Source organism: Lonchura striata, chromosome 16, assembly GCF_046129695.1.
Source record: "Lonchura striata isolate bLonStr1 chromosome 16, bLonStr1.mat, whole genome shotgun sequence".
NCBI classification, from domain to species: Eukaryota; Metazoa; Chordata; class Aves; order Passeriformes; family Estrildidae; genus Lonchura; species Lonchura striata.
The window spans coordinates 3238393-3259627 of record NC_134618.1 but is presented as its reverse complement, the minus strand read 5'-3'; the positions used below and the strand labels follow the sequence as shown (position 1 = coordinate 3259627).

At 53.9% G+C, this 21235-nt stretch overlaps 1 protein-coding gene across 5 annotated transcripts in view; it reads left to right on the top strand.

Moving 5' to 3' along the window:
• The window catches only part of RAB11FIP3 (RAB11 family interacting protein 3), an 80796-nt gene extending 61311 nt beyond the window's left edge, over positions 1-19485 (top strand). For 4 of the 5 annotated variants that reach the window (XM_031506123.2, XM_021529690.2, XM_021529688.2 and 1 more), the window contains 10 exons: positions 2017-2151; positions 5137-5172; positions 7618-7711; positions 9119-9222; positions 11355-11495; positions 12314-12395; positions 14989-15126; positions 16039-16194; positions 16576-16716; positions 17381-19485. In XM_031506123.2, coding sequence (XP_031361983.2) covers positions 2017-2151; positions 5137-5172; positions 7618-7711; positions 9119-9222; positions 11355-11495; positions 12314-12395; positions 14989-15126; positions 16039-16194; positions 16576-16716; positions 17381-17494 — 1141 coding nt within the window. In that variant the 3' untranslated portion in view covers positions 17495-19485. The remainder of the gene's footprint in view (positions 1-2016; positions 2152-5136; positions 5173-7617; positions 7712-9118; positions 9223-11354; positions 11496-12313; positions 12396-14988; positions 15127-16038; positions 16195-16575; positions 16717-17380) is intronic. The other variant, XM_031506124.2, reaches the window with a different exon arrangement.
• The last annotated feature ends 1750 nt before the right edge of the window (positions 19486-21235 follow it).

Sequence of the window (21235 nt, the reverse complement as noted above, 5' to 3'; positions counted from 1 at the left end):
AAGCCCCTTGCCCCCATCCCAGCCTCCAGGAAGCACCCAGGACCTGTGGAAGACAAATGTTGCTCCAGGAGATGGAGGGAGGCCCATGGAGGCTCTGTGTTGTAGAACCACAGGATCTGCTGAGCTGGAGGGGACCCATCAGGATCCTGGGGTGGGTGGGGACAGCCCAGGGCTGTGCTCTCACCCACTGCACGGGCAGGGAGCCAGGGCAGCCGGAGGCCAGCAGGATCTGCACACACCCCAGGAGCTGCCAGCCTCGCCCGGGGCTCCTCCTCCACACTTCTCATTTTGATTAGTGCTGGTTAAATTTGGGTTCCCACCTGGCCCAGGCTGCACCACCTGGAAAGGGAATGCACCCAAGAGCACCCAGAAAAAGGGACATCCCTTCCCCCAGGTGCCACACGGCTGCTGTCACCTCTTCCCTGCACAAGCCCTGAGCCACCGACCTGTCTGCTGCTGGGAGAAGGTCAGACCTGCCTGGGGCCAGATCTGCCCTGAGGCGTAGGGGGAATGGTTTTCAATTCAATTTTTTTTTTTTTCCAGGAATGGGAAGAGATGATAATTTGGCATTTGCTGGTGTCCAGCCTGTCTGAGGGGGCTGGGAAATACTGTACAGACAGCACAGACTCCTGGGCTGGGGGCTGAGCCAGGGCACCCCTGGGATGCCTGGGCCAGGAGTTTCTGGTGTGTTTGTGTGTCCCAGGATTCACTGCCCCTTCCTGATGCCTGTTAGGTTTATCTTGCTGGTGTTTGCTCACACCTTTACCTGTCTCTCTTATCAATCTGCTTGGGTTTTTCACTATTTAACTTTTCTTTGATTCACATCCGTGGCTTCCAGAAGCACATTTTCTTACAGGAAGGATTTGTGGAGTCTGGCCCCAAATGAACACAAACGATTTGCTGTTGAGAATCCCTTCTGTCCTGCCCAAATCATGAGGAAGTGTCTCCCAGCTTCCCAAGCTGTGAAAGTCCTACAGACCCCCATGGCCCTTCCCAAATGGCATTTCCTACAGGAACACAGCACTGCTGCTTGGCCCTTCTGGGCTGTGCTTTGGAGGAGAGAGGGCTTAAACTGCACCTGTCCATTTAAACTTTGCTTAAAATCTGTTTGCAGTGAAAATCTGACTCTGTGCTTTACTAAGGTGGGTCTGCAGCAGCACAGCTGCTCTACTTTTAAAGCATCCCACTGGAAAATGGGCCTCTGACCAAAGGATTATGAATCCCACAATATCCTGAGTGGGAATAGACCCACCAGGATCATCCAGCCCAGCTCCTGGCCCTGCACAGACACCCCAGCAATCCCACCCTGGGCATCCCTGGCAGTGCTGTCCAAACCCTCCTGGAGCTCTGGCAGCCTCAGGGCTGTGCCCATTCCCTGGGGAGCCTGGGCAGTGCCCAGCACCCTCTGAGGGAAGAACCTTTTCCTAAAATCCAGCCTAAACCCCCCCTTAGATTCAGCCCTGGCTGACAGCACCCAGTCCTGCAGTGTGCAAGTTCATTCTTCACTTACTGAGACAAACCAGGAGCCTCCTGAGACCGATTGCCTGGAAAATCATGTTGGAAAATAAACTTTGCAATGGTGCAGGTTTGTGAGAAGCACTTACCTCACCTGCCCTGGGCTCTTGGGGATTGAAATTGGCTCAGGGGTTTGGAAATGTGGGCCAAGCTCAGCTGCTGGGAGTCTCTGGGAGGAGAGTGACGGAAGTGTTCCTAATTATCAACCATATAAATTCTATTGAGCAATTACAAATTATCAATTAGCTACATATTGTTATAAACTATTCTAAATTAGGAATTATCTAGATATTATTATAAGCAACCTCACATTGGGCTTTAATTTGACTTTGAAAACCATAGTGGGAGGCAACCCAACCAGCCCTGAGTTTTTAATTCAAATTTCCTACCTCCCACCAAAAGTTCCCCCTACCTTGAGGTACCCTGAGCTTGTGGAAGCCACGGCTGCAGCTGCTGCCTGTGCGTTCTGTGCTGCTGACATGACCCTTGTGATCTCTCTAGCACCAATCCGCTCGCTGTCAAACTGCACAGCATTCTCGCAGATGAAGCTTTTGAGTTTTACTGTAGCCAGTGCCACAAACAAATCAACCGCCTCGAGGATCTTTCTGCTCGCCTGAATGATCTTGAAATGAATAGGTAATGGGGCTCGTGTGCGTGGCCATCCCAGCCTGGGAGGGCTGTTCTGGCCGGGAAGGCTCTCCTTGTCTGGCACAGCTTTTCCCTCGCTCCGCGCTGCTGGGGAGGGGATGAGTTTCACCCGGCCACGGGAGCCTCTGCAGGTGCTCGAGGTGGTGGGGAGCTCGTGGAGGGTGAGCAGGAGGTGCCTTTAGTGCAGGCAGGGGGCTGGCAGACAAGGAGAGCAATCCCTGCCCTTTGCATGCCTCTGCATGGTGGGTTCCATGGGAGCCACGAGCTGTACAGTATTTCTGTCACCAAGGAGAGACTGGGAGTGGTGTGGATGGGCAGCCTGGAAGGGCAGGGACAGCCCATCCTTCTGCTGCAGGAACAACGTGAAGGCATCAGCCTGCTCCACAGGAACTGGGGGCAGTAAAATCTTGTCTCACCCAGCTTCTTCCACAGCCTGCCCACCCCGGTGTCACCATGGGCTGGGGAGACGTGACAGACACCAGGAGCATTAGGAGGTTTTGAATGGCATTTTGGAGGTCTCCCAGGCAGCAGCTGGATGTGTTTTCTGAAGAGTGGAGATGGATTTCTGCCTGTTGATTTGTTCATTCAGAACTGGTTGCAGCCCTCTGGGTAGAAGGATGGTGGCATTGGTGATAAATCTTTCTTCTCTTGGCTATTGTGGCTATTCAGATATGCTTTTTGTCATATTATTGGTCTCTGTCTGTCCTTTGCAGGGACAGTGTGATCTGGGAGCTCTCCTGGTCTATGGGAAGAGAACTGGAAAACAAATAGGAGCTTGAATTCCATTCTTTTTAATGAAAAAAAAAATCTCCCTTTATTTTTCTTGGCTAAATAGTTGTCTTTGCTGTTGGAGGCCTTGAGGGTCAGTGATGGGTCTCAGGTTATGCAGGTATTAAGGAGAACACTGGTTTTCCCTGGAAGCCCCACTCCATTTCAGGTTTTCTCCACGACATCTACTTGCAAAGCTGAACTAACACCTCAGAGCCTCCTGTGATGGGTGAGATTTCCTGTGGAGCTTCCCTGTCCCGTGCTCATGGTGGGAATTCCATAGGCTTTGATTTGCCCTGTGAGTAGGTACAATTCCTCCATCTGTGTTCAGGGTTTCCCAAGTACAAATGTACTGGGAATATGTTCCAAGAGCCTTTCTGGAAGGGGCAGTGCCCCCTCTTTCTGTGCTGTGGATGGGAGGTGTCCTGTGCAGCAGCGTGTGGGACATGCAGGACCTGCTGCTCCTCCCTGTATCACCACAGACATGAGGCCCTCAGAGCAGGGGACAAGTCCTGGAGCAGCAGGAACTGGACCAAAATCTGGGACAAGCCTGAAGACACCTCCTCCAGGGGATTCTGGCAGCTGGGATGAAGCCCAGAGCACCCCAGAACAGCCTCACTCGTTAAAACTGCGGGCACATAAACAGTGTTTTTATCCTTGGAATAAACTGGGGAGCTTGCTCCCAGCATTGGGGTGCTGCTTCCTGAGCCCACAGCATGGAAAAGCAGGGAAGACTCCTCCAGGAGCTTGGAATGAAGTGGTTTGTGCCTCTGTTTTGTTCCAGTGCCCTTGCTGGTGTCTCAGCTTTTGGACACTGCAGGTGCCGTCACTTCCCCAGGAGCTTTTTCCAGAGGAAAATATTTTCCCCCCAGTGCTGGGGCCATTCCTTACAATTCCTGGCAAACACCAGGGCCTGACCTCCTCCCCTTGGGCGCCGAGCAGCCTTGAAGCCCAGCCAGCAGCAGCTCTTGTGCTCCCTGGAAATCTGGGATTTGAGGATGCTCTTTGACCCGAGGGCTGGTCACCCTGACAACATCCCCCAGTCAGGTTTGGGGGTTGCTTTACAAAGCAAATTGTCCTAAGCTATTTTTAATCCCTCCTTCGAAGAACTCATGTTGCAGCTCCAGGCAGGAGTGGACTTCCAGATGATTTTATTTGTTATTTTTTCCTAAAACTGAGCTAAGCACCAGGGAATGCAGTTGCTGCTTCTTGGATTGGTGCTGTTCCTGCTGCCCTTGCTGAGTGAGGATTTGGTGTGGCTCGGTGACATCTTGTGACACCAGCATGGGTGGAAGATGAGGAGTGAGATCCGAGCCCTGTCCACTTCCCCAGCGCTAAGTCAGGACTAGAAGACTGGAAGGAGCATCTCAGCAAGGAGCTGATTCTGGAAAAGGCTGATTTTTTTCAGCAGGGAGAACCTGCAGCCTGTCCCCTGCAGGTGGGACACGGTGACACAGCCCTTGGCTGCTGGTCCTGTGGTGACACCGATCCCTGACCGCTGTGGTATGGTGGCAGCTGGCTCAGACATGGATGCAAGGAGTGTGAGAAGGAGAGAGAGCTCATCCCCCTCCACAGCTACTGCAACAGTGCCCTGCTCAAAATCCAGACGGGGACACCACCAGCAGCTCCTGAAGCCTCTGAGCCAGGAGCAGGCAGCACTTCCCCGGTGATCCAGAGCCCAGGAGTGGGATGGTGGCTGTGGAAGGGCAGAGGGATGGATTGGTCCAGTGGGATCATGGCTGGATCGTTTGGGATCATGATCCAGTGGGATCATGGCAGAAGGATGGATGTGCCGTTGGTCCCCAGTCCAGGGGAGCTCTGGGGGTGGCAGGGGAGCCCTGGGGTGCCCTGGGGTGCAGGACAGTGGCTCAGTCTGCCATCAGCACCGGGCTGGAGCCCCCCCAGCCTCCCTGCTATTCTTAGCTCTTTCCTTGGGGATCGGTTTTCAGGCAGGGATCAGCGGGAGAGCAGAGCCTGGCAGGGGGCAGCGAGCTCTTCTCCAGCATTATTCCATGTGCTTTGTTATTCCTTGTTGTTCAGCACGGGAGTGGCCCCTCTCCTGCCCTTTCCAGGGGTTTGGGGGTGCATGCCAAGGGCTCCCTGCCAGAGCAGAGGATGTGCCCCGGAGTCCATGCAGTTTCCTGTTTGCCTGGCTCTCCACTGTCAGCTTTTCTAACTCTTTCCTGTTTTTTCTTCATTTTGCAGCCCCAATAAAAGACTTTCCAGCAAGAAGGTGGCAAGGTAAGCTCATACTCCTGTTGTTGTTCGCTTGATCCGTGCGAGCTGCCGGCTCCACGGAAGGAAAACTCAAAATAAGCTTGGGGAGTTGTAATTCTGCACATATTCCATAGTGCTGGGGAAAAGCGGGTTTAATTCTGGTATCTTTTTTTCTGGAATGGGGGTTTCTCACTCATGCACACAGCTGAAGGCTGCTGGCAACCTGATTTCTTCCAGGAAAAAATGGGGGGGCTTTTCCTCACGGTCTGTCCTGCCAGTGCCATAGCAGGGGGCTCATGGAGGAGGGAAGGAGTCTCTAGAAGGACATATCCATCTGGGATATGCCCCAATCTGGGATCCCTCCCAGTATCACCATGTTTGTAGAATTCTGCAGGACCAGACCAGTCAGTACCCCCACCTGGAGGGATTCTCCAGCACCCCAAAATTTCCAGCTGCCTCAGACAGCTCTTGGTCCTGTTTTACTTAACTCCATGTCACCCTCAACACTTGGCTTTGTGGGGTCAGCTCGCCCTGCTCAGGGGTCAGGGGCTCTGGGGCACTGACTGGGCTGCAGGTCACTCTAGTTTAATGGTTTAACCCTGGTTTAGCCCTGGTTTAAGCCCAGGTTTAATGCTGTGCTGCTTCTGTCCTGCATGACCACCTCGTGTGATGTCAGTCACCTTTTCCGTGTGGCTATTGTGACCCGTGACTGCACAGGGATATTGGATATATTGGATATATCCAGACAGTTTGCTGTGGATCTCTGGAGCAGAGGGTCCTTCCCTCCCCTCTCAGTGTCACCTGGTGCTCACCTTTCCCAGCTCCCCCACCCCTCCTGTTCCTGTGCCATCATGATTTTAAGGATAAATTGACTCTTACCTCGCTGTTCTGCCTCTGCCACGCTCAGGAGGGAGATTCCCCTCTGCACTTGTTGGATTTTTCCTTGCTGGATTCCCAGCAGGACAGGGACACTGTGGAGGAACAGGCAGCTCAGTTTGGGAATGTTCCTGTTCCTGACACTCACTCTGCTCCCTGTGCTGACCCAAGCAGCTTCCCTGCACCTCTTCCTCCCGCTGTGCTCTCACACCTTTCCCTTCTCCATTTTTCCTGCACTCAGCAATCTCCCCTGGCACGGGTCCCCCCCTGGAAAGGAAGCAGATCCTTGATATTACATTTCCTACTTCCACTCATCTTACTTTCTCGAGCTTTGTTAAAAACACTGGCAGGAAGGAGGGCTGAGGGGAGCAGCCTGTCCCCAGGTTTCCTGTTTTAGGACTCGTTTTTGTCCCGTGCCTGGCACAGATAATTTTGGCAGGATTTGAGTTAAACTTTTGGGAATAGAGATACCCTGTTTTATGGGGGATTGAGCCCTCCTGGCCCTTTGCTCTTCTGAGGCAGGGATGTGTGGGCTTGCATAAATATTAGTTAATTCAAGAGCAGTCAGGTTTGGTTTGTGATAAGGAGGGAGATAACAGTGTTTTGCTGAGCCAGATCCTTAAGCTCAGCCCAAAGCAAATCCTTTGTTGCAGATACTGTAATTAGTGAATAATCCCAAAACATTTGCTTTTAGAAAATTGATTTTATTTTGGTAAGGGCTCTTTCCTCACTTTTCTTATCCGACTTCTGCTCATGCCAAGAAATCTAGGCTGCTTAAGCCCTGTTGTGCTTGGCAAGATTTAAATGACAAATGTGCCTGAGACTTTAAAATCTAAATATAAACTGAAGGTGAAGGTGCAAAATCAGGCTGTGGTCTCTTGGTAAATGCCAGTTGTGCTTAGTGAGTCCTGGCATGAACAAACTGTAGTGGGTGGAATTCAAGAGCCAATGGTACAAATTCCTGGGAAAAACTGAGGTTTAAAGAGACCTCTGTGGTTTTGTCATCTGTCCTCTGCTCAAAGCAGAGAGCAGAGTGTTCTCCTCCTGCCTGGGGTTCCAGGGCTGGAGCACACCCCCTCTCCAGGGCAGATCCACAGCCGTGCTGAGGGTGCAGCCCCTCTCCAGGGTGTCCTTTAGCTTGTCACAAAGCTGGGGACACCACTGTCACCAGGCCTCGTTAATGATTAACTGGGCTGGGGGGGTCACAGCAGCCTCAGGGGGGTTTGCCCCTCTCCCTCCCCTTCCACCCTCACCTCTTCCCAGCCTTATCAGCACTGGGAGTACTCTGGCCTTTGCTGGATAATCCACAGCCTTGGCACTGGGCTGCAGAAAGAGAGTGGGAAGAGGGAGCCCTTATCTCGTGCCATTCCAAAGAGCAGTGATCCGGCGTGAAGTCCCGGGAGCGTGTCCACGTTGGAGCGCTGGGTTTCCCGGGGGAGCTCGGGCGTGAGGGGCCACGCAGCACTGCCAGGAGCAGGGCTGCCAGATCCCTGTCACCTGGTGTCACCTGGTGTCACCTGGTGTCACCGTGGTGCCGGTGCTGGGGCTGATGCCGGTGCTGCTGTGGGTGGGGGTGGTTTGTCTCTGTTTCAGGCAGCTGCACCAGACCAGCTCGCTGGCCGTGGGGGTGATGGAGGAGTCCTACCGGGACAACCTGGAGTGCAGCGAGGAGGACATCACGGACAAGGTGAGGCCTCCTTCCCTTCTGCCCTGGCCTGGGCCAGCAGGTCCCGCTGCTTCTGCGCTGCTGCCGCTGAGCTTTTCTGGGGTGTTGAGAGGAAAGGGTTAAGAGGGTGAGGTCTGTGTTACCCTGCAGGATTCAGTGCCTTGCAGTGCTCCAGTGCTCCCAGGCAGGATCAGGCTGAAGCTCCTCATGGAGCCCTCCCCATGGAGGGGATGGAGGAGGAGAGGAGCGCTCCAGGAGCTGTGTGGGACCAGGAGGTGACACTGGATCTTCTCCAGAGGCAGTGGATTCCCCCAGAGTGCTGGGAGGAGGAATGGGCTGTTCACAGGCAGCATTTTCACTTCTCCTTCACACAAGAAGATGTTCTCAGGTTCTGCTTTTCGGAGGCAACCCACCCAATGTGAAACAGGAGCTTCCTCTTCTTGGCACACTCTGCTCGTGCTGTCAGGGTAGAGTTGATTTTGTGCTGGTGCTGATGACTTTTTGTGGGGTATTACAAGAAAAGAGTTGTAGGATAAAATGGGAGCACAGAGATTTTCTTTGAGTATCTCTAGCTAAAAAACAGGGGGAAGAAGCTACAGGAAAGAAGCTGAGATTGTGTAGATATTTACTGAAGTCCTGAAAGTCCTTGGAAGTGGCTTTTTATCTCTGGAATAGGAATGTCCTGAGGAGCTGTGCGTGAAAGAGAAATGTGTATGTGTGGCTACACTTGGAAATAATTATAATGCAGGGAAGACCTTTAAAAAATAAATAAAAATTAACATTTTTCCAAGGCTGGAAGTTGAATAAAATAGTTGTGTTCCTTAAGGCATTTGACTTGGGAAACCTTTGATGGAAAGGGCACTGCTGGAAAAGGCTTTGTGTGTCTTCACAGCCTCTTTACTACTCCCATGTCTCCTGCCCTTCTCCCAGAGCCATGGTTTGGCTTTTCCAGACATGCTCCTCATTTCTTCTCCCGCAGGATTGTTTTATATGGAATTTGAATAAATTAAATGCAAATACAGCTGGAATAAACCCTGTACAGGTACAGGGAGAAAATCCTCATCTCTGGTCCTTCCCCACCAGCTGGCATTGACCCCTCCATCTGTAAATTCAGGGTTTCCATCCTGTTCCAGGCAGTGGGGAGTTACGTGGAGCTCTGGAGATCCACCAGGATCTGTCCCTCTAGACTCCTTTTAGGATGTCATCAGGAAGGGATTGAAGAAAGGAAAGAGTGAAGTGTTTGACTCCAGACTGGTACATGGGAGCCATCAAAACCTGGGAAACGGGCTAGAAAAAGATGTTTTAAAGGGATGCTTTAAACAAAGCATGACAACCCAATTCCAGTGGGAACCCTGCTTGTTTAGGGATGCTGTGGGGGCTGCTGTGGGTTTGGGGCTGCCCAGAGGCTGATCTGTGTCCCTGCTGCAGGTGGTGTTCCTGGAGAAGCGGGTGACGGAGCTGGAGAAGGACACGGCTGCCAACGGGGAGCAGCACAGCCGCCTCCGCCAGGAGAACCTGCAGCTGGTGCACAGGTGAGAGCCTCACCTGGGGCCTTTCCCCCTCCTCGTGCTTCAGCTCCCTTCCCTGATCCAAACCACAGCCCTTAGCACGGATATTGACTCCATCCCAGCTGAGAACAGGACTCAGTGACGTGGAGATTTTATATTTTATGGGCTGAAGTTCTCTGGAGCTCCAGGAGTAGCTTTTGGTGATTTTTACATATGGCTTTTAATTGCTGGAGCTGTGTCAGGGAGGGTCAGGTTGGAGATCAGGAAAGGTTCTTCCCCCAGAGGGTGCTGGGCACTGCCCAGGCTCCCCAGGGAATGGGCACAGCCCCGAGGCTGCCAGAGCTCCAGGAGTGCTTGGACAATGATCTCAGGGATGCACAGGTTGGGATTATTGAGGTGTCTGTGCAGGGCTGGCAGTTGGAATCCATGATCCTTGTGGCTCCCTCCAACTCAGGATGGGTTTTTGTTGTTATTGTTGTTGTTCATCTTTTGGTTTGGGATTTTTTTATGTGCTTCCCTGCTCCATGCATCCCTCTCAAAAGGTCTCTGGAATGCTGGGTCTTGGATTTTTAAAATATATTTATATTTATATTTATATTTATATTTATATTTATATTTATATTTATATTTATATTTATATTTATATTTATATTTATATTTATATTTACTATCTTTTCCTGCCCCACATGCCCTTTCCAAACGGTCTCTGGAGCTCCAGGGTTTGCCTCCTGCTGGATCCTGGCCAGGGTGCAGCCCTTTGGATCCCACATGGTGTAATCCCTGTGTGTGCTAATCTGCCAGGCTCCTCTCTCCCAGCATAGCTTTACCCTGGGCAGATAAACCCAGCACAGTTTATCTATAGGGCTGTAATTCTGTTAAGTAACAGTTGTGTCAGGGAACTGAGCCACTCAAACAAAGGTTTCCCTAAGCCCTGATAAATGTGGGAGTGAGGGAAATGTTTTCACTTCAGCAGCTTGGCCCGGAAGTGTCAGCTGGCTCTGGGTGAGCTCGGTGCTGGGGAGGAGTGGGAAAAGCCTTCCCTGGGCAAAGCCACTGCAGAAATTCCAGCTCCCAGCCCCATCCCTGGAAGTGCTCATGGCCACGTTGGACAGGGCTTGGAGCAACCTGGGATAGGAGCCAGGCTGGGAGAGCTGGGGGTGCTCCCCTGGAGAGGAGAAGCTCCAGGGAGAGCTCAGAGCCCTGCCAGGACCTAAAGGGGCTCCAGGAGAGCTGGAGAGGGACTGGGAACAAGGGATGGAGGGACAGGACACAGGGAATGGCTCCCACTGCCAGAGGGCAGGGCTGGATGGGATATTGGGAATTAGGAATTGTTCCCTGGGAGGGTGGGCAGCCCTGGCACAGGGTGCCCAGAGCAGCTGTGGCTGCCCCTGGACCCCTGGCAGTGCCCAAGGCCAGGCTGGACGGGGCTTGGAACAGCCTGGGACAGTGGGAGGTGTCCCTGCCATGGCACGGGTGGGGCTGGATGAGCTTGAAGATTCCTCCCAGCCCAAACCCTTCTGGGATTCTGTGATCTGCAGTTCTGCTGGGACACAGGGAAGGGTGACCTGCAGATCCCTTGGTTTTTGTTGGGATCACAGAGAGTGAAAAGAAGAAGGATTGAGGCTGTTGCCTTTTCTCTGAGCAATGAGACCACTTCCTAGAAACAGCTGAAGGAGGATTTCTCTGCCATGGCTACTGCAGGTGGAACCACAGCCCTGGGATTCATGTTTGGATTAGATGCTCTTAAAGGTCTTTTCCAGCCTCAGTGATTCTGAGATTCCCATTAAGAGATGTGTATGTGTGTGGCTGCTCTTGGAAATAATTCTAATGCATAGAATACATTTAAAAATAATTAAAAATTAAGTTCTTTCCCAGGCTGGAAATTGAATAACATGCTTGTGTTTCTTAAGGCATCTGACTTGGGAAACTTGTGATGGAAAAGGTGCTGCTTCTCCTGCTGCATCTGCTGGGATGCAGTGAAGCTCTTTGAGGTGGTGATTGGTGTATTTTCCCTGGAAGCTTGTTCTGTTTTACCATCTGCTTCTCCCAGCTCACCTGAGGGGTGGGAAAGGGGCTGGGAAGAGAGTCTGGTCCCTCCCGTGGGATGGCAGCCTGCTCCTAAGGACAGTTTAATCCCCTCTTTGTCCTCCCTGCAGAGCAAACGCCCTCGAGGAGCAGCTGAAGGAGCAGGAGCTGAGGGCTGACCAGACCCTGCTGGAGGAGATCAAGAAGCAGAGGGAGCTGCTCAGCAAAATGGAGAGAGAGAAGAGCATTGAGATCGAGAACCTGCAGGCCAGGTGGGGCTGGAGGGGGCGGCTCTCCTGGAGCCACCCCAGAATCTGTGCCCAGGCAGTCTTGGGGGGACACAGGGAGGCAGGCAGGGAGTTTAATGGGTTTGAGGTGGGACTAAAGTCACCACAGACCCTGAGTTTTGGTTATTTCCATCTTTGGCCCACAGACCTAATCTTAGATTCTTTGTTTGAGTTGCTCTGATGCATTTTGAGTTTAGCTCCCACCCTTTATCCATGTGCCTGCCCTGCAGCGTGGGGATGAAGAGGGGATTTGTTAATGCTTCTTCCCATAACTAACTCCTTGGAGTACTTTTGATGCCCAGATGTTTTCCACTTTGATGGAAACAGGCAAATATCTGGAAAAGAAGAATCCTCCAAAGAGGCAGAGTGTCCCAGCCAGGGTGGGTGCTTCATGCTGCCTGGTGGATTCCAAAGGAAGAAGTGGGGTGGGAGAGGTGTCAGTGATTTGACAGGGGTTTTCCAGGTTTCCCAGAATGTTTTGCTGTTGTTCATCCCTTGCAGTGCATGGAAGGTGAAGACAGTGAGGTTTTACCTGGGAATGCAAACCCAAAGGCCTCTCTGACCCCCTGTTCTGATGTCTCTGCTGCTGAGGCTTGTGCAGGGACTGAAAAAGGAGCAGCCCTGGAGCTGATGGATATCAGCATTGTGTGGATGCCCCTCTCTTTCCCCTGGCAGCAGAAATATCTCAGCCTTTGCCTTGAACAGATGAATCCCTGCTGGCTTCCCCTTGGTTTAGTATTCCTGGGGATGTTTTCTCCCCCTCTTTGGATGCTGGGATGAGTCTCACACCCGTCCCTTTGCAGGCTGCAGCAGCTGGATGATGAGAACAGCGAGCTGAGGTCCTGTGTCCCCTGCCTGAGAGCCAATATCGAGAGGCTTGAGGAGGTGAGGCCAGAGGGTGCCTGGTTTTGGGATGAAATTCTGGCTTTGGGATGAATTTTCATGAACATGAGATCCATTTAATGTTACACACCAGTTGTTTCCATTTTCCAGTCTTTGGACAGCACTATCCCACACAGTTATCCTTGTAGTTTCCCACTGTTCAGCGTGGAAGCTGGGAATAAACCCCTGATAAATCTCTCTGTGGCAGTGCCTGCTCAGGAGGGGACTCGTGCCCTCTTGTGGAAGCTTGTCCCCATCCCTGTCCCCATCCCTGTGGCCAGGCCAATGCAGGGGAGGAGGAGGAGCAGGGATGCTCCATCTCCATGTCCTGGGATTTGGGAGTTGAGTTTCCAGAGATCCGTGTCACCTCCCAGCCCCTCTCCCTGTCACCCTGCTCAGGATCCAAGGCCCTGCAAGGCTGGGGCATCCCGAGGCTCCTTGGGATGGGAAAGAGCCTCACCTTTAGGGATAGTGTGGGTTACAGGTGGGACACCTGCAACAGGGGCTGCATTTTGTCTCTGCCAAGCTTGGGGCAGAATTTAGGTTAAAATTGACCTGAGATCAAACCTCCTCTCCCAGCTGAAGGGCCTGAGGCATTTTATCCGTGTTTAATCCCACGGGAGAGTGCTGCAGCTCCATCCCTCCTGATGTGCTCTTCATCTGCCAGGACCTTGTGAGCACAGCTGAGGCTGGGGGCAGGAAAACCCCAGTGGCTCTGAGGATAAATTCCCTGCCATGGTGTGTTTCAGCCATGGGAAGTTGGTTTTGATCCATGCAGAGCCATTCTCCCTTTCTCCCCAGTGAATGGGATGAAGGAGGAGCAAGAGCTGCAGTCACTGCCCCTCCCTGCCTAGAAGAAGCCTGGCTGGTGAACTGCTCTCCTGTCCAGTGCCCAAAAATCAGGATTCTGTTGCCAGCATTGCCTTTCCTGCTGGTGTGGTGCCTTTGGTGCTGCTCCATGGAGCAGGACACCCCCGAGCTGTGGGGTCTTTGCTTCTTTTCTGCCAGGGTCAGGGTTAAATCACGAGATGGAATTTCTTGTTAGGACTCAAGTGATTATCAGGTCTTATCTATGTCACAGTCTCACAAACCCTGAGTTCTACAGCACTTCACTCTAACAGACTGAAAATGGAGCCCCGTCTCTCTCTCTCTCTCTCTACAAGGCCTTTTAAGGATAAACTGTCTAATTAAGAAATGACACCTAAATTATTTTCACTTTTAACCCAATAACCAACCACCCATGCCTGCAATGTGGACTTTTTTATCCAATTACACAAAAACACCCAAACCCGTGGAGAAGAAGGTGAAGAAGGACCAGCTTCCACCCTAAAACCTCCATCTTGCTTTATATATATTAGTGTATTGTAAAACCTTAAACTCTAAGTTTTCCACCATGTAATATTACACACTTCTATTCAAACTCCACAACCACAATCCCAGTGCCATCATTCCATTTTGGAAGCTTCTCCACGGCCTCAGGTCAATGCAGAGTTCTCCTGGGGGTCAGTGCCTGGCAGCACAGGAAGGCTGAAATTCTCAGCAGCCAGGGTTCCAATACTGAGCCAGCCTCTGGAGCTCCCCACGGAGCTCCCTCAGCCCTGCGTGCCACGGGCCGTCCATCACCAGCCCTGCAGGAGGTCCTGTGGCATTTGTGGACTTCTGAAAGCCAAAACCTTTCCCATGGGACTGGAAGCTGTGAGCTCGGGGAGGTTTGGAAGGGCAACAATGGTAAAACTTGTGGGTTGAGGGAAAAGACAGTTTATTAAGTAAAGCAAAAGCTGCCCACAGAAGCAAAGCAAAACAAGGAGTTGATTCACTGCTTCCCAAGGCAGACAGGTGTTCAGGCATCTCCTGGAAGGCAGAGCTCCATTATCGAGCAGGGAGCCTAACGGTGACTTGGGAAGACAAATGCCATCACTCCAAACACCCCCTTTTTCTCATTCTTCCCCTACTGATGAACATGTTGTCACACAGTATTAAAAATCCATTTTGGCTTTTGGGATCCCTCCCAGCTCCTTGTGCACCTCCAGAATCACTGATGGTGGGGTGGAGTGAGAAGCAGAAAAGGCTGGTCACAGGCAGAAGGTGCTGCTCTGGGGGCTGTTGGCACCTTCACCTGCATCCCAAACATTCTGCCAAGGCTTTGGGGAGGAGAAGGGAACAGAGCTGGGCTGTGTGTTTTACATCCTGGCTTCAGCTGGTCTGCTCCTTCTTGGATCAGCCCTCAATTAAAACCATTCATATGTGAAAACCAAGAGGGAGGTAAAGATCTCAGATTCAGGACTTTTCTGAAATCCAGACATAAGGAGCCTTATGATTTAATGTCTCTCCTTGGCCTGGAGCCCCGTGCTGGCCCCAGCCCATCCCACACCAGCATCGTGCTTCCCAGAAAACAGCACAAGAGTGGATATTCATGTGGAGTCACCCTGGAGCCATCCCTGACTGCCTCCCTCAGTGCTGCCAAAGCCCCAGGCTCTGAGCAGATGAGATCCCAGCAGGCAGAACCTCCTGGTGCCTCAGGAGAGGAGCATTCCTTGGGGAGCCAGCACCCAGCCGGGCTCCAGGGCCTCTCACTGGGCTGCTCGTGTCCTTGCAGGAGAAGCAGAAGCTGCTGGATGAGATTGAGGACCTCACTGTGCAGCTCACAGAGGAGCAGGAGAAAAAGAGGAAGATGGGGGACAAGCTGAGTCAGGAGAGGCACCAGTTTCAGAAGGAGAAGGAGTCAACGCAGGAGGTGAGTGGAGCCTGGGCTGGCCGCAGCCCTGTCCCCAAGATGTGGGAATGTGGCCTTGGCAGCCTCTCCAGAAATGGGTGCCTGGAGCAGTGAGGGCTGCCTGGGCAGAGGAGAGGGGTTCAGCAGCAGCACCTCAGTCACTTCTGCTGCTCTGGAGTTCATCCAACATTGTCCCTGCAGGGGCTGTGCCACCCTGGCCCCTTCCCTTCCTGCAGGGAAGGAGCAGTGGCAGAGGCACAAGGAGCCAGCAGGCAGAGCAGAGGGGGTGGGAGCTGAGTGCTCGGGGGCTGGATCACACCCTCAGTGCTCCCATCATCTGCCTGCTGATTCCACCTGGAGGCCCAAGCAGGGCTGCTGGTGGTGGCAGGACAGGACTCTGGCCCAAAGTGGAATTTGTTGTCACCGTGGTGTCACTGAGGGCTCTGGGGTGAGGTGGGGACCCAACCCTGCAGCAGGAGGAAGCTGGCTGGGGAAGGACCCGCATTGCTGGGGGGTCTGTGCTGCTGAAGACCCAAACCCAGCATCTTCAGCCCTCCAACAAGGTCCTTGTAGGGCTGTGCTCATGTATTTCAGTAGCTCTCCATCTCCTGCTTGCTGGATGTGTAAGGAAGGAAGAGGAAGCCAAATGCCCCCCAGAAAGGAACTCAGTCATGGAATGGGTTTGAGAAGGACCTCAAAGTTCATCTTGTTCCAACCCCTGCCATGGGCAAGGACAGCTCCCACTGCCCCAGACTGCTCCAAGCTCCATCCAGCCTGGCCTTGGGCACTGCCAGGGACGGGGGAGCCACAGCTGTGGCCAACAGCCCTGCTGCAGCAATCCGTGGGGCTGCTCCCACAGCAGCCACATCCAGAGGGTGCTGCTGGGTCTGCCAGGCCTGTGGCACTCAGCTGTCCCCTTGCCTTGCTCTGCAGCTCATCGAGGACCTCAGGAAGCAGCTGGAGCACCTGCAGCTCTTCAAGCTGGAGGCGGAGCAGCGCAGGGGCCGGAGCAGCAGCATGGGGCTGCAGGAATACAACAGCAGGACACGGGAGATGGAGCTGGAGCAGGAGATCAAGCAGCTCAAGCAGGTAAGGAAGGCTGGGCTGGCAGGGAAACGATTCCCTGATGCCAAGGGAGGACCAGCAGGGTCTGGGGGCTCTCTCCCAGGGGATGGAATGGATCCTGGAGCACAGTGCTGTCTTGTTTTCCTGTCCTGGGAGAGGGAGGTTGGTGCTTCCTCAGGGACAGCAGGAGCCATTCTCTCTCTGCTCTGTCCCCTGGATCTTCCCAGTGTGTCTCATGCTTCCCAAGGTTCTCCAGGCTCTGCTGAGACGGAGGCAGCAGCCCATGTGCTGTTCCCAGCACTGTGTGAGCTGTGCTAGGATGAAAGTCCCTGTGTGCCTTTGCTGGGCTGGATCAGCTCTGAGCACCAGGTGCTGCAGCAGCGTGTGGTTTGTGTGTGTGAGCAGGATAACAGGAACCTGAAGGAGCAGAACGATGAGCTGAACGGGCAGATCATCAACCTGAGCATCCAGGGAGCCAAGAACCTGTTCTCAGCCTCCTTCTCCGAGTCCCTGGCAGCAGAGATCAGCTCTGTCTCCAGAGATGAGGTACGTGCAATGACGAGCTGCTGGCTCAGACTGCTCCTTCCTGGGTGCCTCCAGCTGGCATGGCCTGGCAGGAGTGGATGTGCTCTGTCTGTGGCTCAGCCCGTGCCCAAAATTCCCCTGAAAGCTGTCAAGAGCAGAGAAATCCCCACACTTCAGAGCTCTCAGGACTTACCCTGCCAGCCCTCCCTCCTGGGGACAGGGAAGCTCCTCCCTGCCCATTTGCTGATTCTGGCAGCTCTGCTTTGCCTGCCCTGGGACAGCCTTCCCCTTCCAGGACAGAGCAGCCACCACAGGCTGTGTCCGTCAGTCTGGAGCTGTCTTTAAACCCCTGGGAGATCCCAGCAACTCTCTGAACACCAACCAGAGGTGCCTGAGCCTGCACAAACACTGGAATTAAATCTTTAACACCTCGGGAAGTGGGGAAACACACCTGGATATTTTGGGGATCCAGTGGAGATGCGATGCTCCCTGCTCTCTCCAGGGCTGAGAGCTCAAGGGGAACAGGAGTGAGCAGAACCAGTTTTTCCGTGGCCATTTAAACAAGGTCAGGAATATCCCAGTCCAGAGTGAAGAGGCAGGGAGTCAGCCCTGGGTGCACAGAGCCACGGGAAGCCCTGAGCAGTGTCAGGCAGTGACCTCTCCCTCCCTGTCCCCTCTGCTGCAGCTCATGGAAGCAATCCAGAAGCAAGAGGAGATCAACTTCCGCCTGCAGGATTACATCGACAGGATCATCGTGGCCATCATGGAGACCAACCCCTCCATCCTGGAAGTCAAGTAATGCAGCCGGGAGGATTTGGTGCTCTGAGAGGATGATGAAGAGGGACTCCAAACGTCTTTGCACTTGATGAAGGCACAAGGAAGCCTCAGGTCGGGGAGTGACTGAGCCACGGACCAGGGAAAAGGAAAACCAGCAGCCAGGCTTTGCTGTCTGACTCCGTTATTTTGAAGCCCTCCTGGCTGTGGAGGCGTGAAAGGGAACCTGGAGAAGGAGCTCAGGAAAGGGACACTGCAGGAAGTGCCTGTGGCGCTGGGGACTGTCCCGACAGGCACCGCCCCTCCGAGGGATGCTCCGAGCCGCGGGAGCTCGGGATGGAGATGGAAGCGACAGCGCTGGCTCTGCCCTGCTGCCCTGCCCGGCCGAGCATCGCCGTGCCAAAGTGTCCCTGACACACCCACCGGGCAGAGCTGGGAACCAGGGAAGCGCCTCCCGGACTCGCACAGGGCTGGGGTTTGGTTTTGGTTTGGGGTTTTGGGTGTTTTTTTTTTTTTTTTTAATTAACTTAATGCAAATGGCCTCATCCAGCTGGCTCAGCCCATCCTTGCCCCGTGCTGCGTGCAGAGCCCTCGGTGGCTGCCGGGGCTGCTGGGGACAGGGCGTCAGCTCACTCGGTCACCTGCCTCCTTATTTATTTTCGGTGTCTGTGGCTCGGCACGTCTCGGCATCCCGGCTCCACTCCCTCCTCCTCCCGCCGGGCTCGGGGGGAGCTGTCCCTCTGTCTGGGGACAGAGCCGCGGGGCAGGGCTGCAGCTCCTCACCCCGCGCTGGGGCCGGCCCTGGCCGCCTCTCCTCGGCCTGGCTGGGACACGCAGCACCTCGGGGGCTCCGCAGCTCCCGAAGCCCTGGGGACAGCGGCCTGGCCGGGCTCTGCCGGTGCCAGCTGCGGTCCTGGAGGGAGAGCCCGCCCCGCTGCCTTCCCCCGCTGCTGGGCTGGCCAGGGGCTGGAGGAGCCGCGCTCGCTCCTCATCCCGGGCACCGGCCGGGGCTGGAATCTCTGTGCCGAGGGAGGGGAGCTGGAGAGCACCAGCAGCTCCCTGGGGAACAAAAGCCATGTTTACATCAGACAGCTCCGGGAGTGGCCGCTGTCCCCGCTGCTCCGCCGGGCTCCCGGCAGGAGCCAGCCAGCGGGAATCCCAGGGATCGGCTCCAGCCCCGCGGTTCCTCTTCCTGCTCGTCAGGTTTTGGGAACGCCAGAACGGCCTGGAAGCAGAAGCCACAGCAATCCCGGGGGGGGCTGCTCCCCCCGGGTCCCTGCCAGCCCTCGGGGTGACCCTGGGCAGGGGACGTGGCTGCTGTCACCGCCCCATCCCAGGGGACAGCGACGAGCCGCGGCCACCTCCGGGGCTGATCCCGCAGAGCCCCCGCGGGGCAGCGGGGTCGGGGCGAACCCCGAACCCCGGGGCAGCTCCCGCACCCAGCCCTGCCTCCCCCCTGCCCCGAGGCCGCGGGAAGAAGCCACGTAATGTACATTTCCAGAGAAGCTTTGGGTGTAAATCAGTGTATACTTGGAGAGGGAAATTTTTTCTATCTTGTAGAGTAGGTATTTTTATAGAATGAAGGTTGATCCATTTTTTTAATACTTTAAAAGAAGAGAGAAATGTATCTGTGTATACACAAAAGCATATATATATATATATATATGTATAAATATATAAATATTGGAGATCTGCCTTTCTCGACTTGGGATCCTGGATCCCCAGGTCTCAAACAATCGTTTGTTTTTTTCCTGTCGCTCTCACAGAGGTACTGTAACTGTAAATAAGCACCGGGAAAAAAAGAGTTTTAAGCAAACAAAAAGCACTGACTTGCACATTCACCATGCTTTAAAGTCCCTATGGAGAGAGAAAAACAAAACAAAAACTGTACATCCTGAAAATGTTCCTCTTTCCCGACCAGTATGTGAAGGAAGTCCCCCAAAAAAGAGGCAACAACGGTATTGTCTTAACTGATGTATCAATTCTTGTCGGATTAAAAGCTGTTACTATTCCTGCCCGGAGACTTTTTTTCCACAGAGGTGGATTGGAGCATCCTGAGGGTCTGAATGCTGGATTGGAGCATCCCAAATATCCAAGTGCTGGATCTCCAGTGGGGTGGATCGAGTGGAAATGTTCCTGCACCAAGGAGTGCCCTAATTTTGGGAGGATGAGGATGATGAGGATGAGGGAGGCTGGACATGGTTGGAATGCTCTGATTTTGGGAGGATGAGGATGAGGACGAGGATGAGGATGAGGATGAGGATGAGGATGAGGGAGGCTGGACCCCCCTGATTCCATCCGGAGGAATCAAGGTCGGAGGGAGCCAAAATCTCCCCAGCCAGCCGAGCTGTGTGGGTGGGAATGGGGGAATTCCCCCTTCCCCTTCCTGGAGGATCCAGGTGGGACCCCTGGAGCTGCTCCTGCTGCCCAGGGCCGGGGGGGCAGGCTGGGGCAGGGACACGGAGCTTTCCCTTCCCTCCGCACCGGGAGAACCCCCTGGGAGCACTCGGCTGTTCTGAACTGCTCCAAAAAATCCCTTAAACGCCCTCACCTCCCTGCTAAGCTGCTCCCCACCCCTCTAAGCCTCCTCCACCCCTTTAAGCCGCCCCAAAGGGCCTGAACGTGCAAAATCCCCTCCCAGCTCCCAGCTCGGATGGCTCCAGACTTTCCTCTGAAGCGCTCGGGGCGGCCCTGGAGCTGCAGCAGAGCTGGGAATGGCTCTGCCCCACCCTGAGAGCTCTGAAAACCCCCCCAGATGCCTTCAGACTGCTCCACGCTGCTCACAGCAGCACTGAGGCTCCAAAACGTCCCCAGAGCTGCTCCAGAACATCCCTGACGTGGTCCAAAATGTCCCTGAGCTGCATAAAACATCCCAGAGCTGCCCAAAAACATCCCAGAGCTCCTCCAAAACATCCCAGGGCTGTCCCAAAACATCCCTGACATGCTCTAAAATATCCCTGAGCTGCATAAAACGTCCCGAAAACATCCCAGAGCTCCTCCAGAACAGTCCTGCTGTGCTCTAAATTGTCTGTGAGCTGCTCTGAACCTTCCCTGAGCTGTCCTAAGCATCCCTGAGCACCTCAGAAACATCCTGGAGCTGCCCTAAACCATCCCTGGTCTGCCTAAACCACCACTGATCTGCCTGAAACATCCCTGAGCTGCTCTAAACCATCCCTGTAGCTGGACCTACAACATCTCTGAGCACCTCCAAAGCATCTCTGAGCATCTGTAAATCACCTCTGTAGCATTCCCAACTGCTCTACACCCTCCAAGCAACTCTGGAGTGCACCAAAGATTTCCCTGAACACTCTAAAACTTCCTTTTAAAAATTCCTCTGAAATCTCAACCTCCGACGTGTCAAAGCTGCTCTAGAAATGGGGTAAATAAATAGCTCTGGGGGTATTTCTGGGGTGCTGGGCTGCTTCAAGGAGCTGTAAATCTCCTCGGAGCAGCTCAGGCTCTGGAAGGATGGAGCTCTGGCCATTGCTGAAGCACTTGAACTGCTCAAACAGCTCTCGTGCTCCTCCAGCCAGCCCCGAAAGGCACCAAGACGCTCAAATTGCCTCAAAGTAGCACTTGAAGCCCTCTAAACGCTTCTAAAACTCCTCGAAATAGCTCAAAACGGATCATAGCAAAGGTCTCCTGGCAGCTCTGAAGCTCTCCAAGCCTCCTCTGTGCAGCTGTGAAACTCCTCGAGTGCCCCAAGAGCCTCCAAAAGGCCCTTGAAACCCCTCTGGACCCCCTCTGGACCCCTCTGAACCCCCTC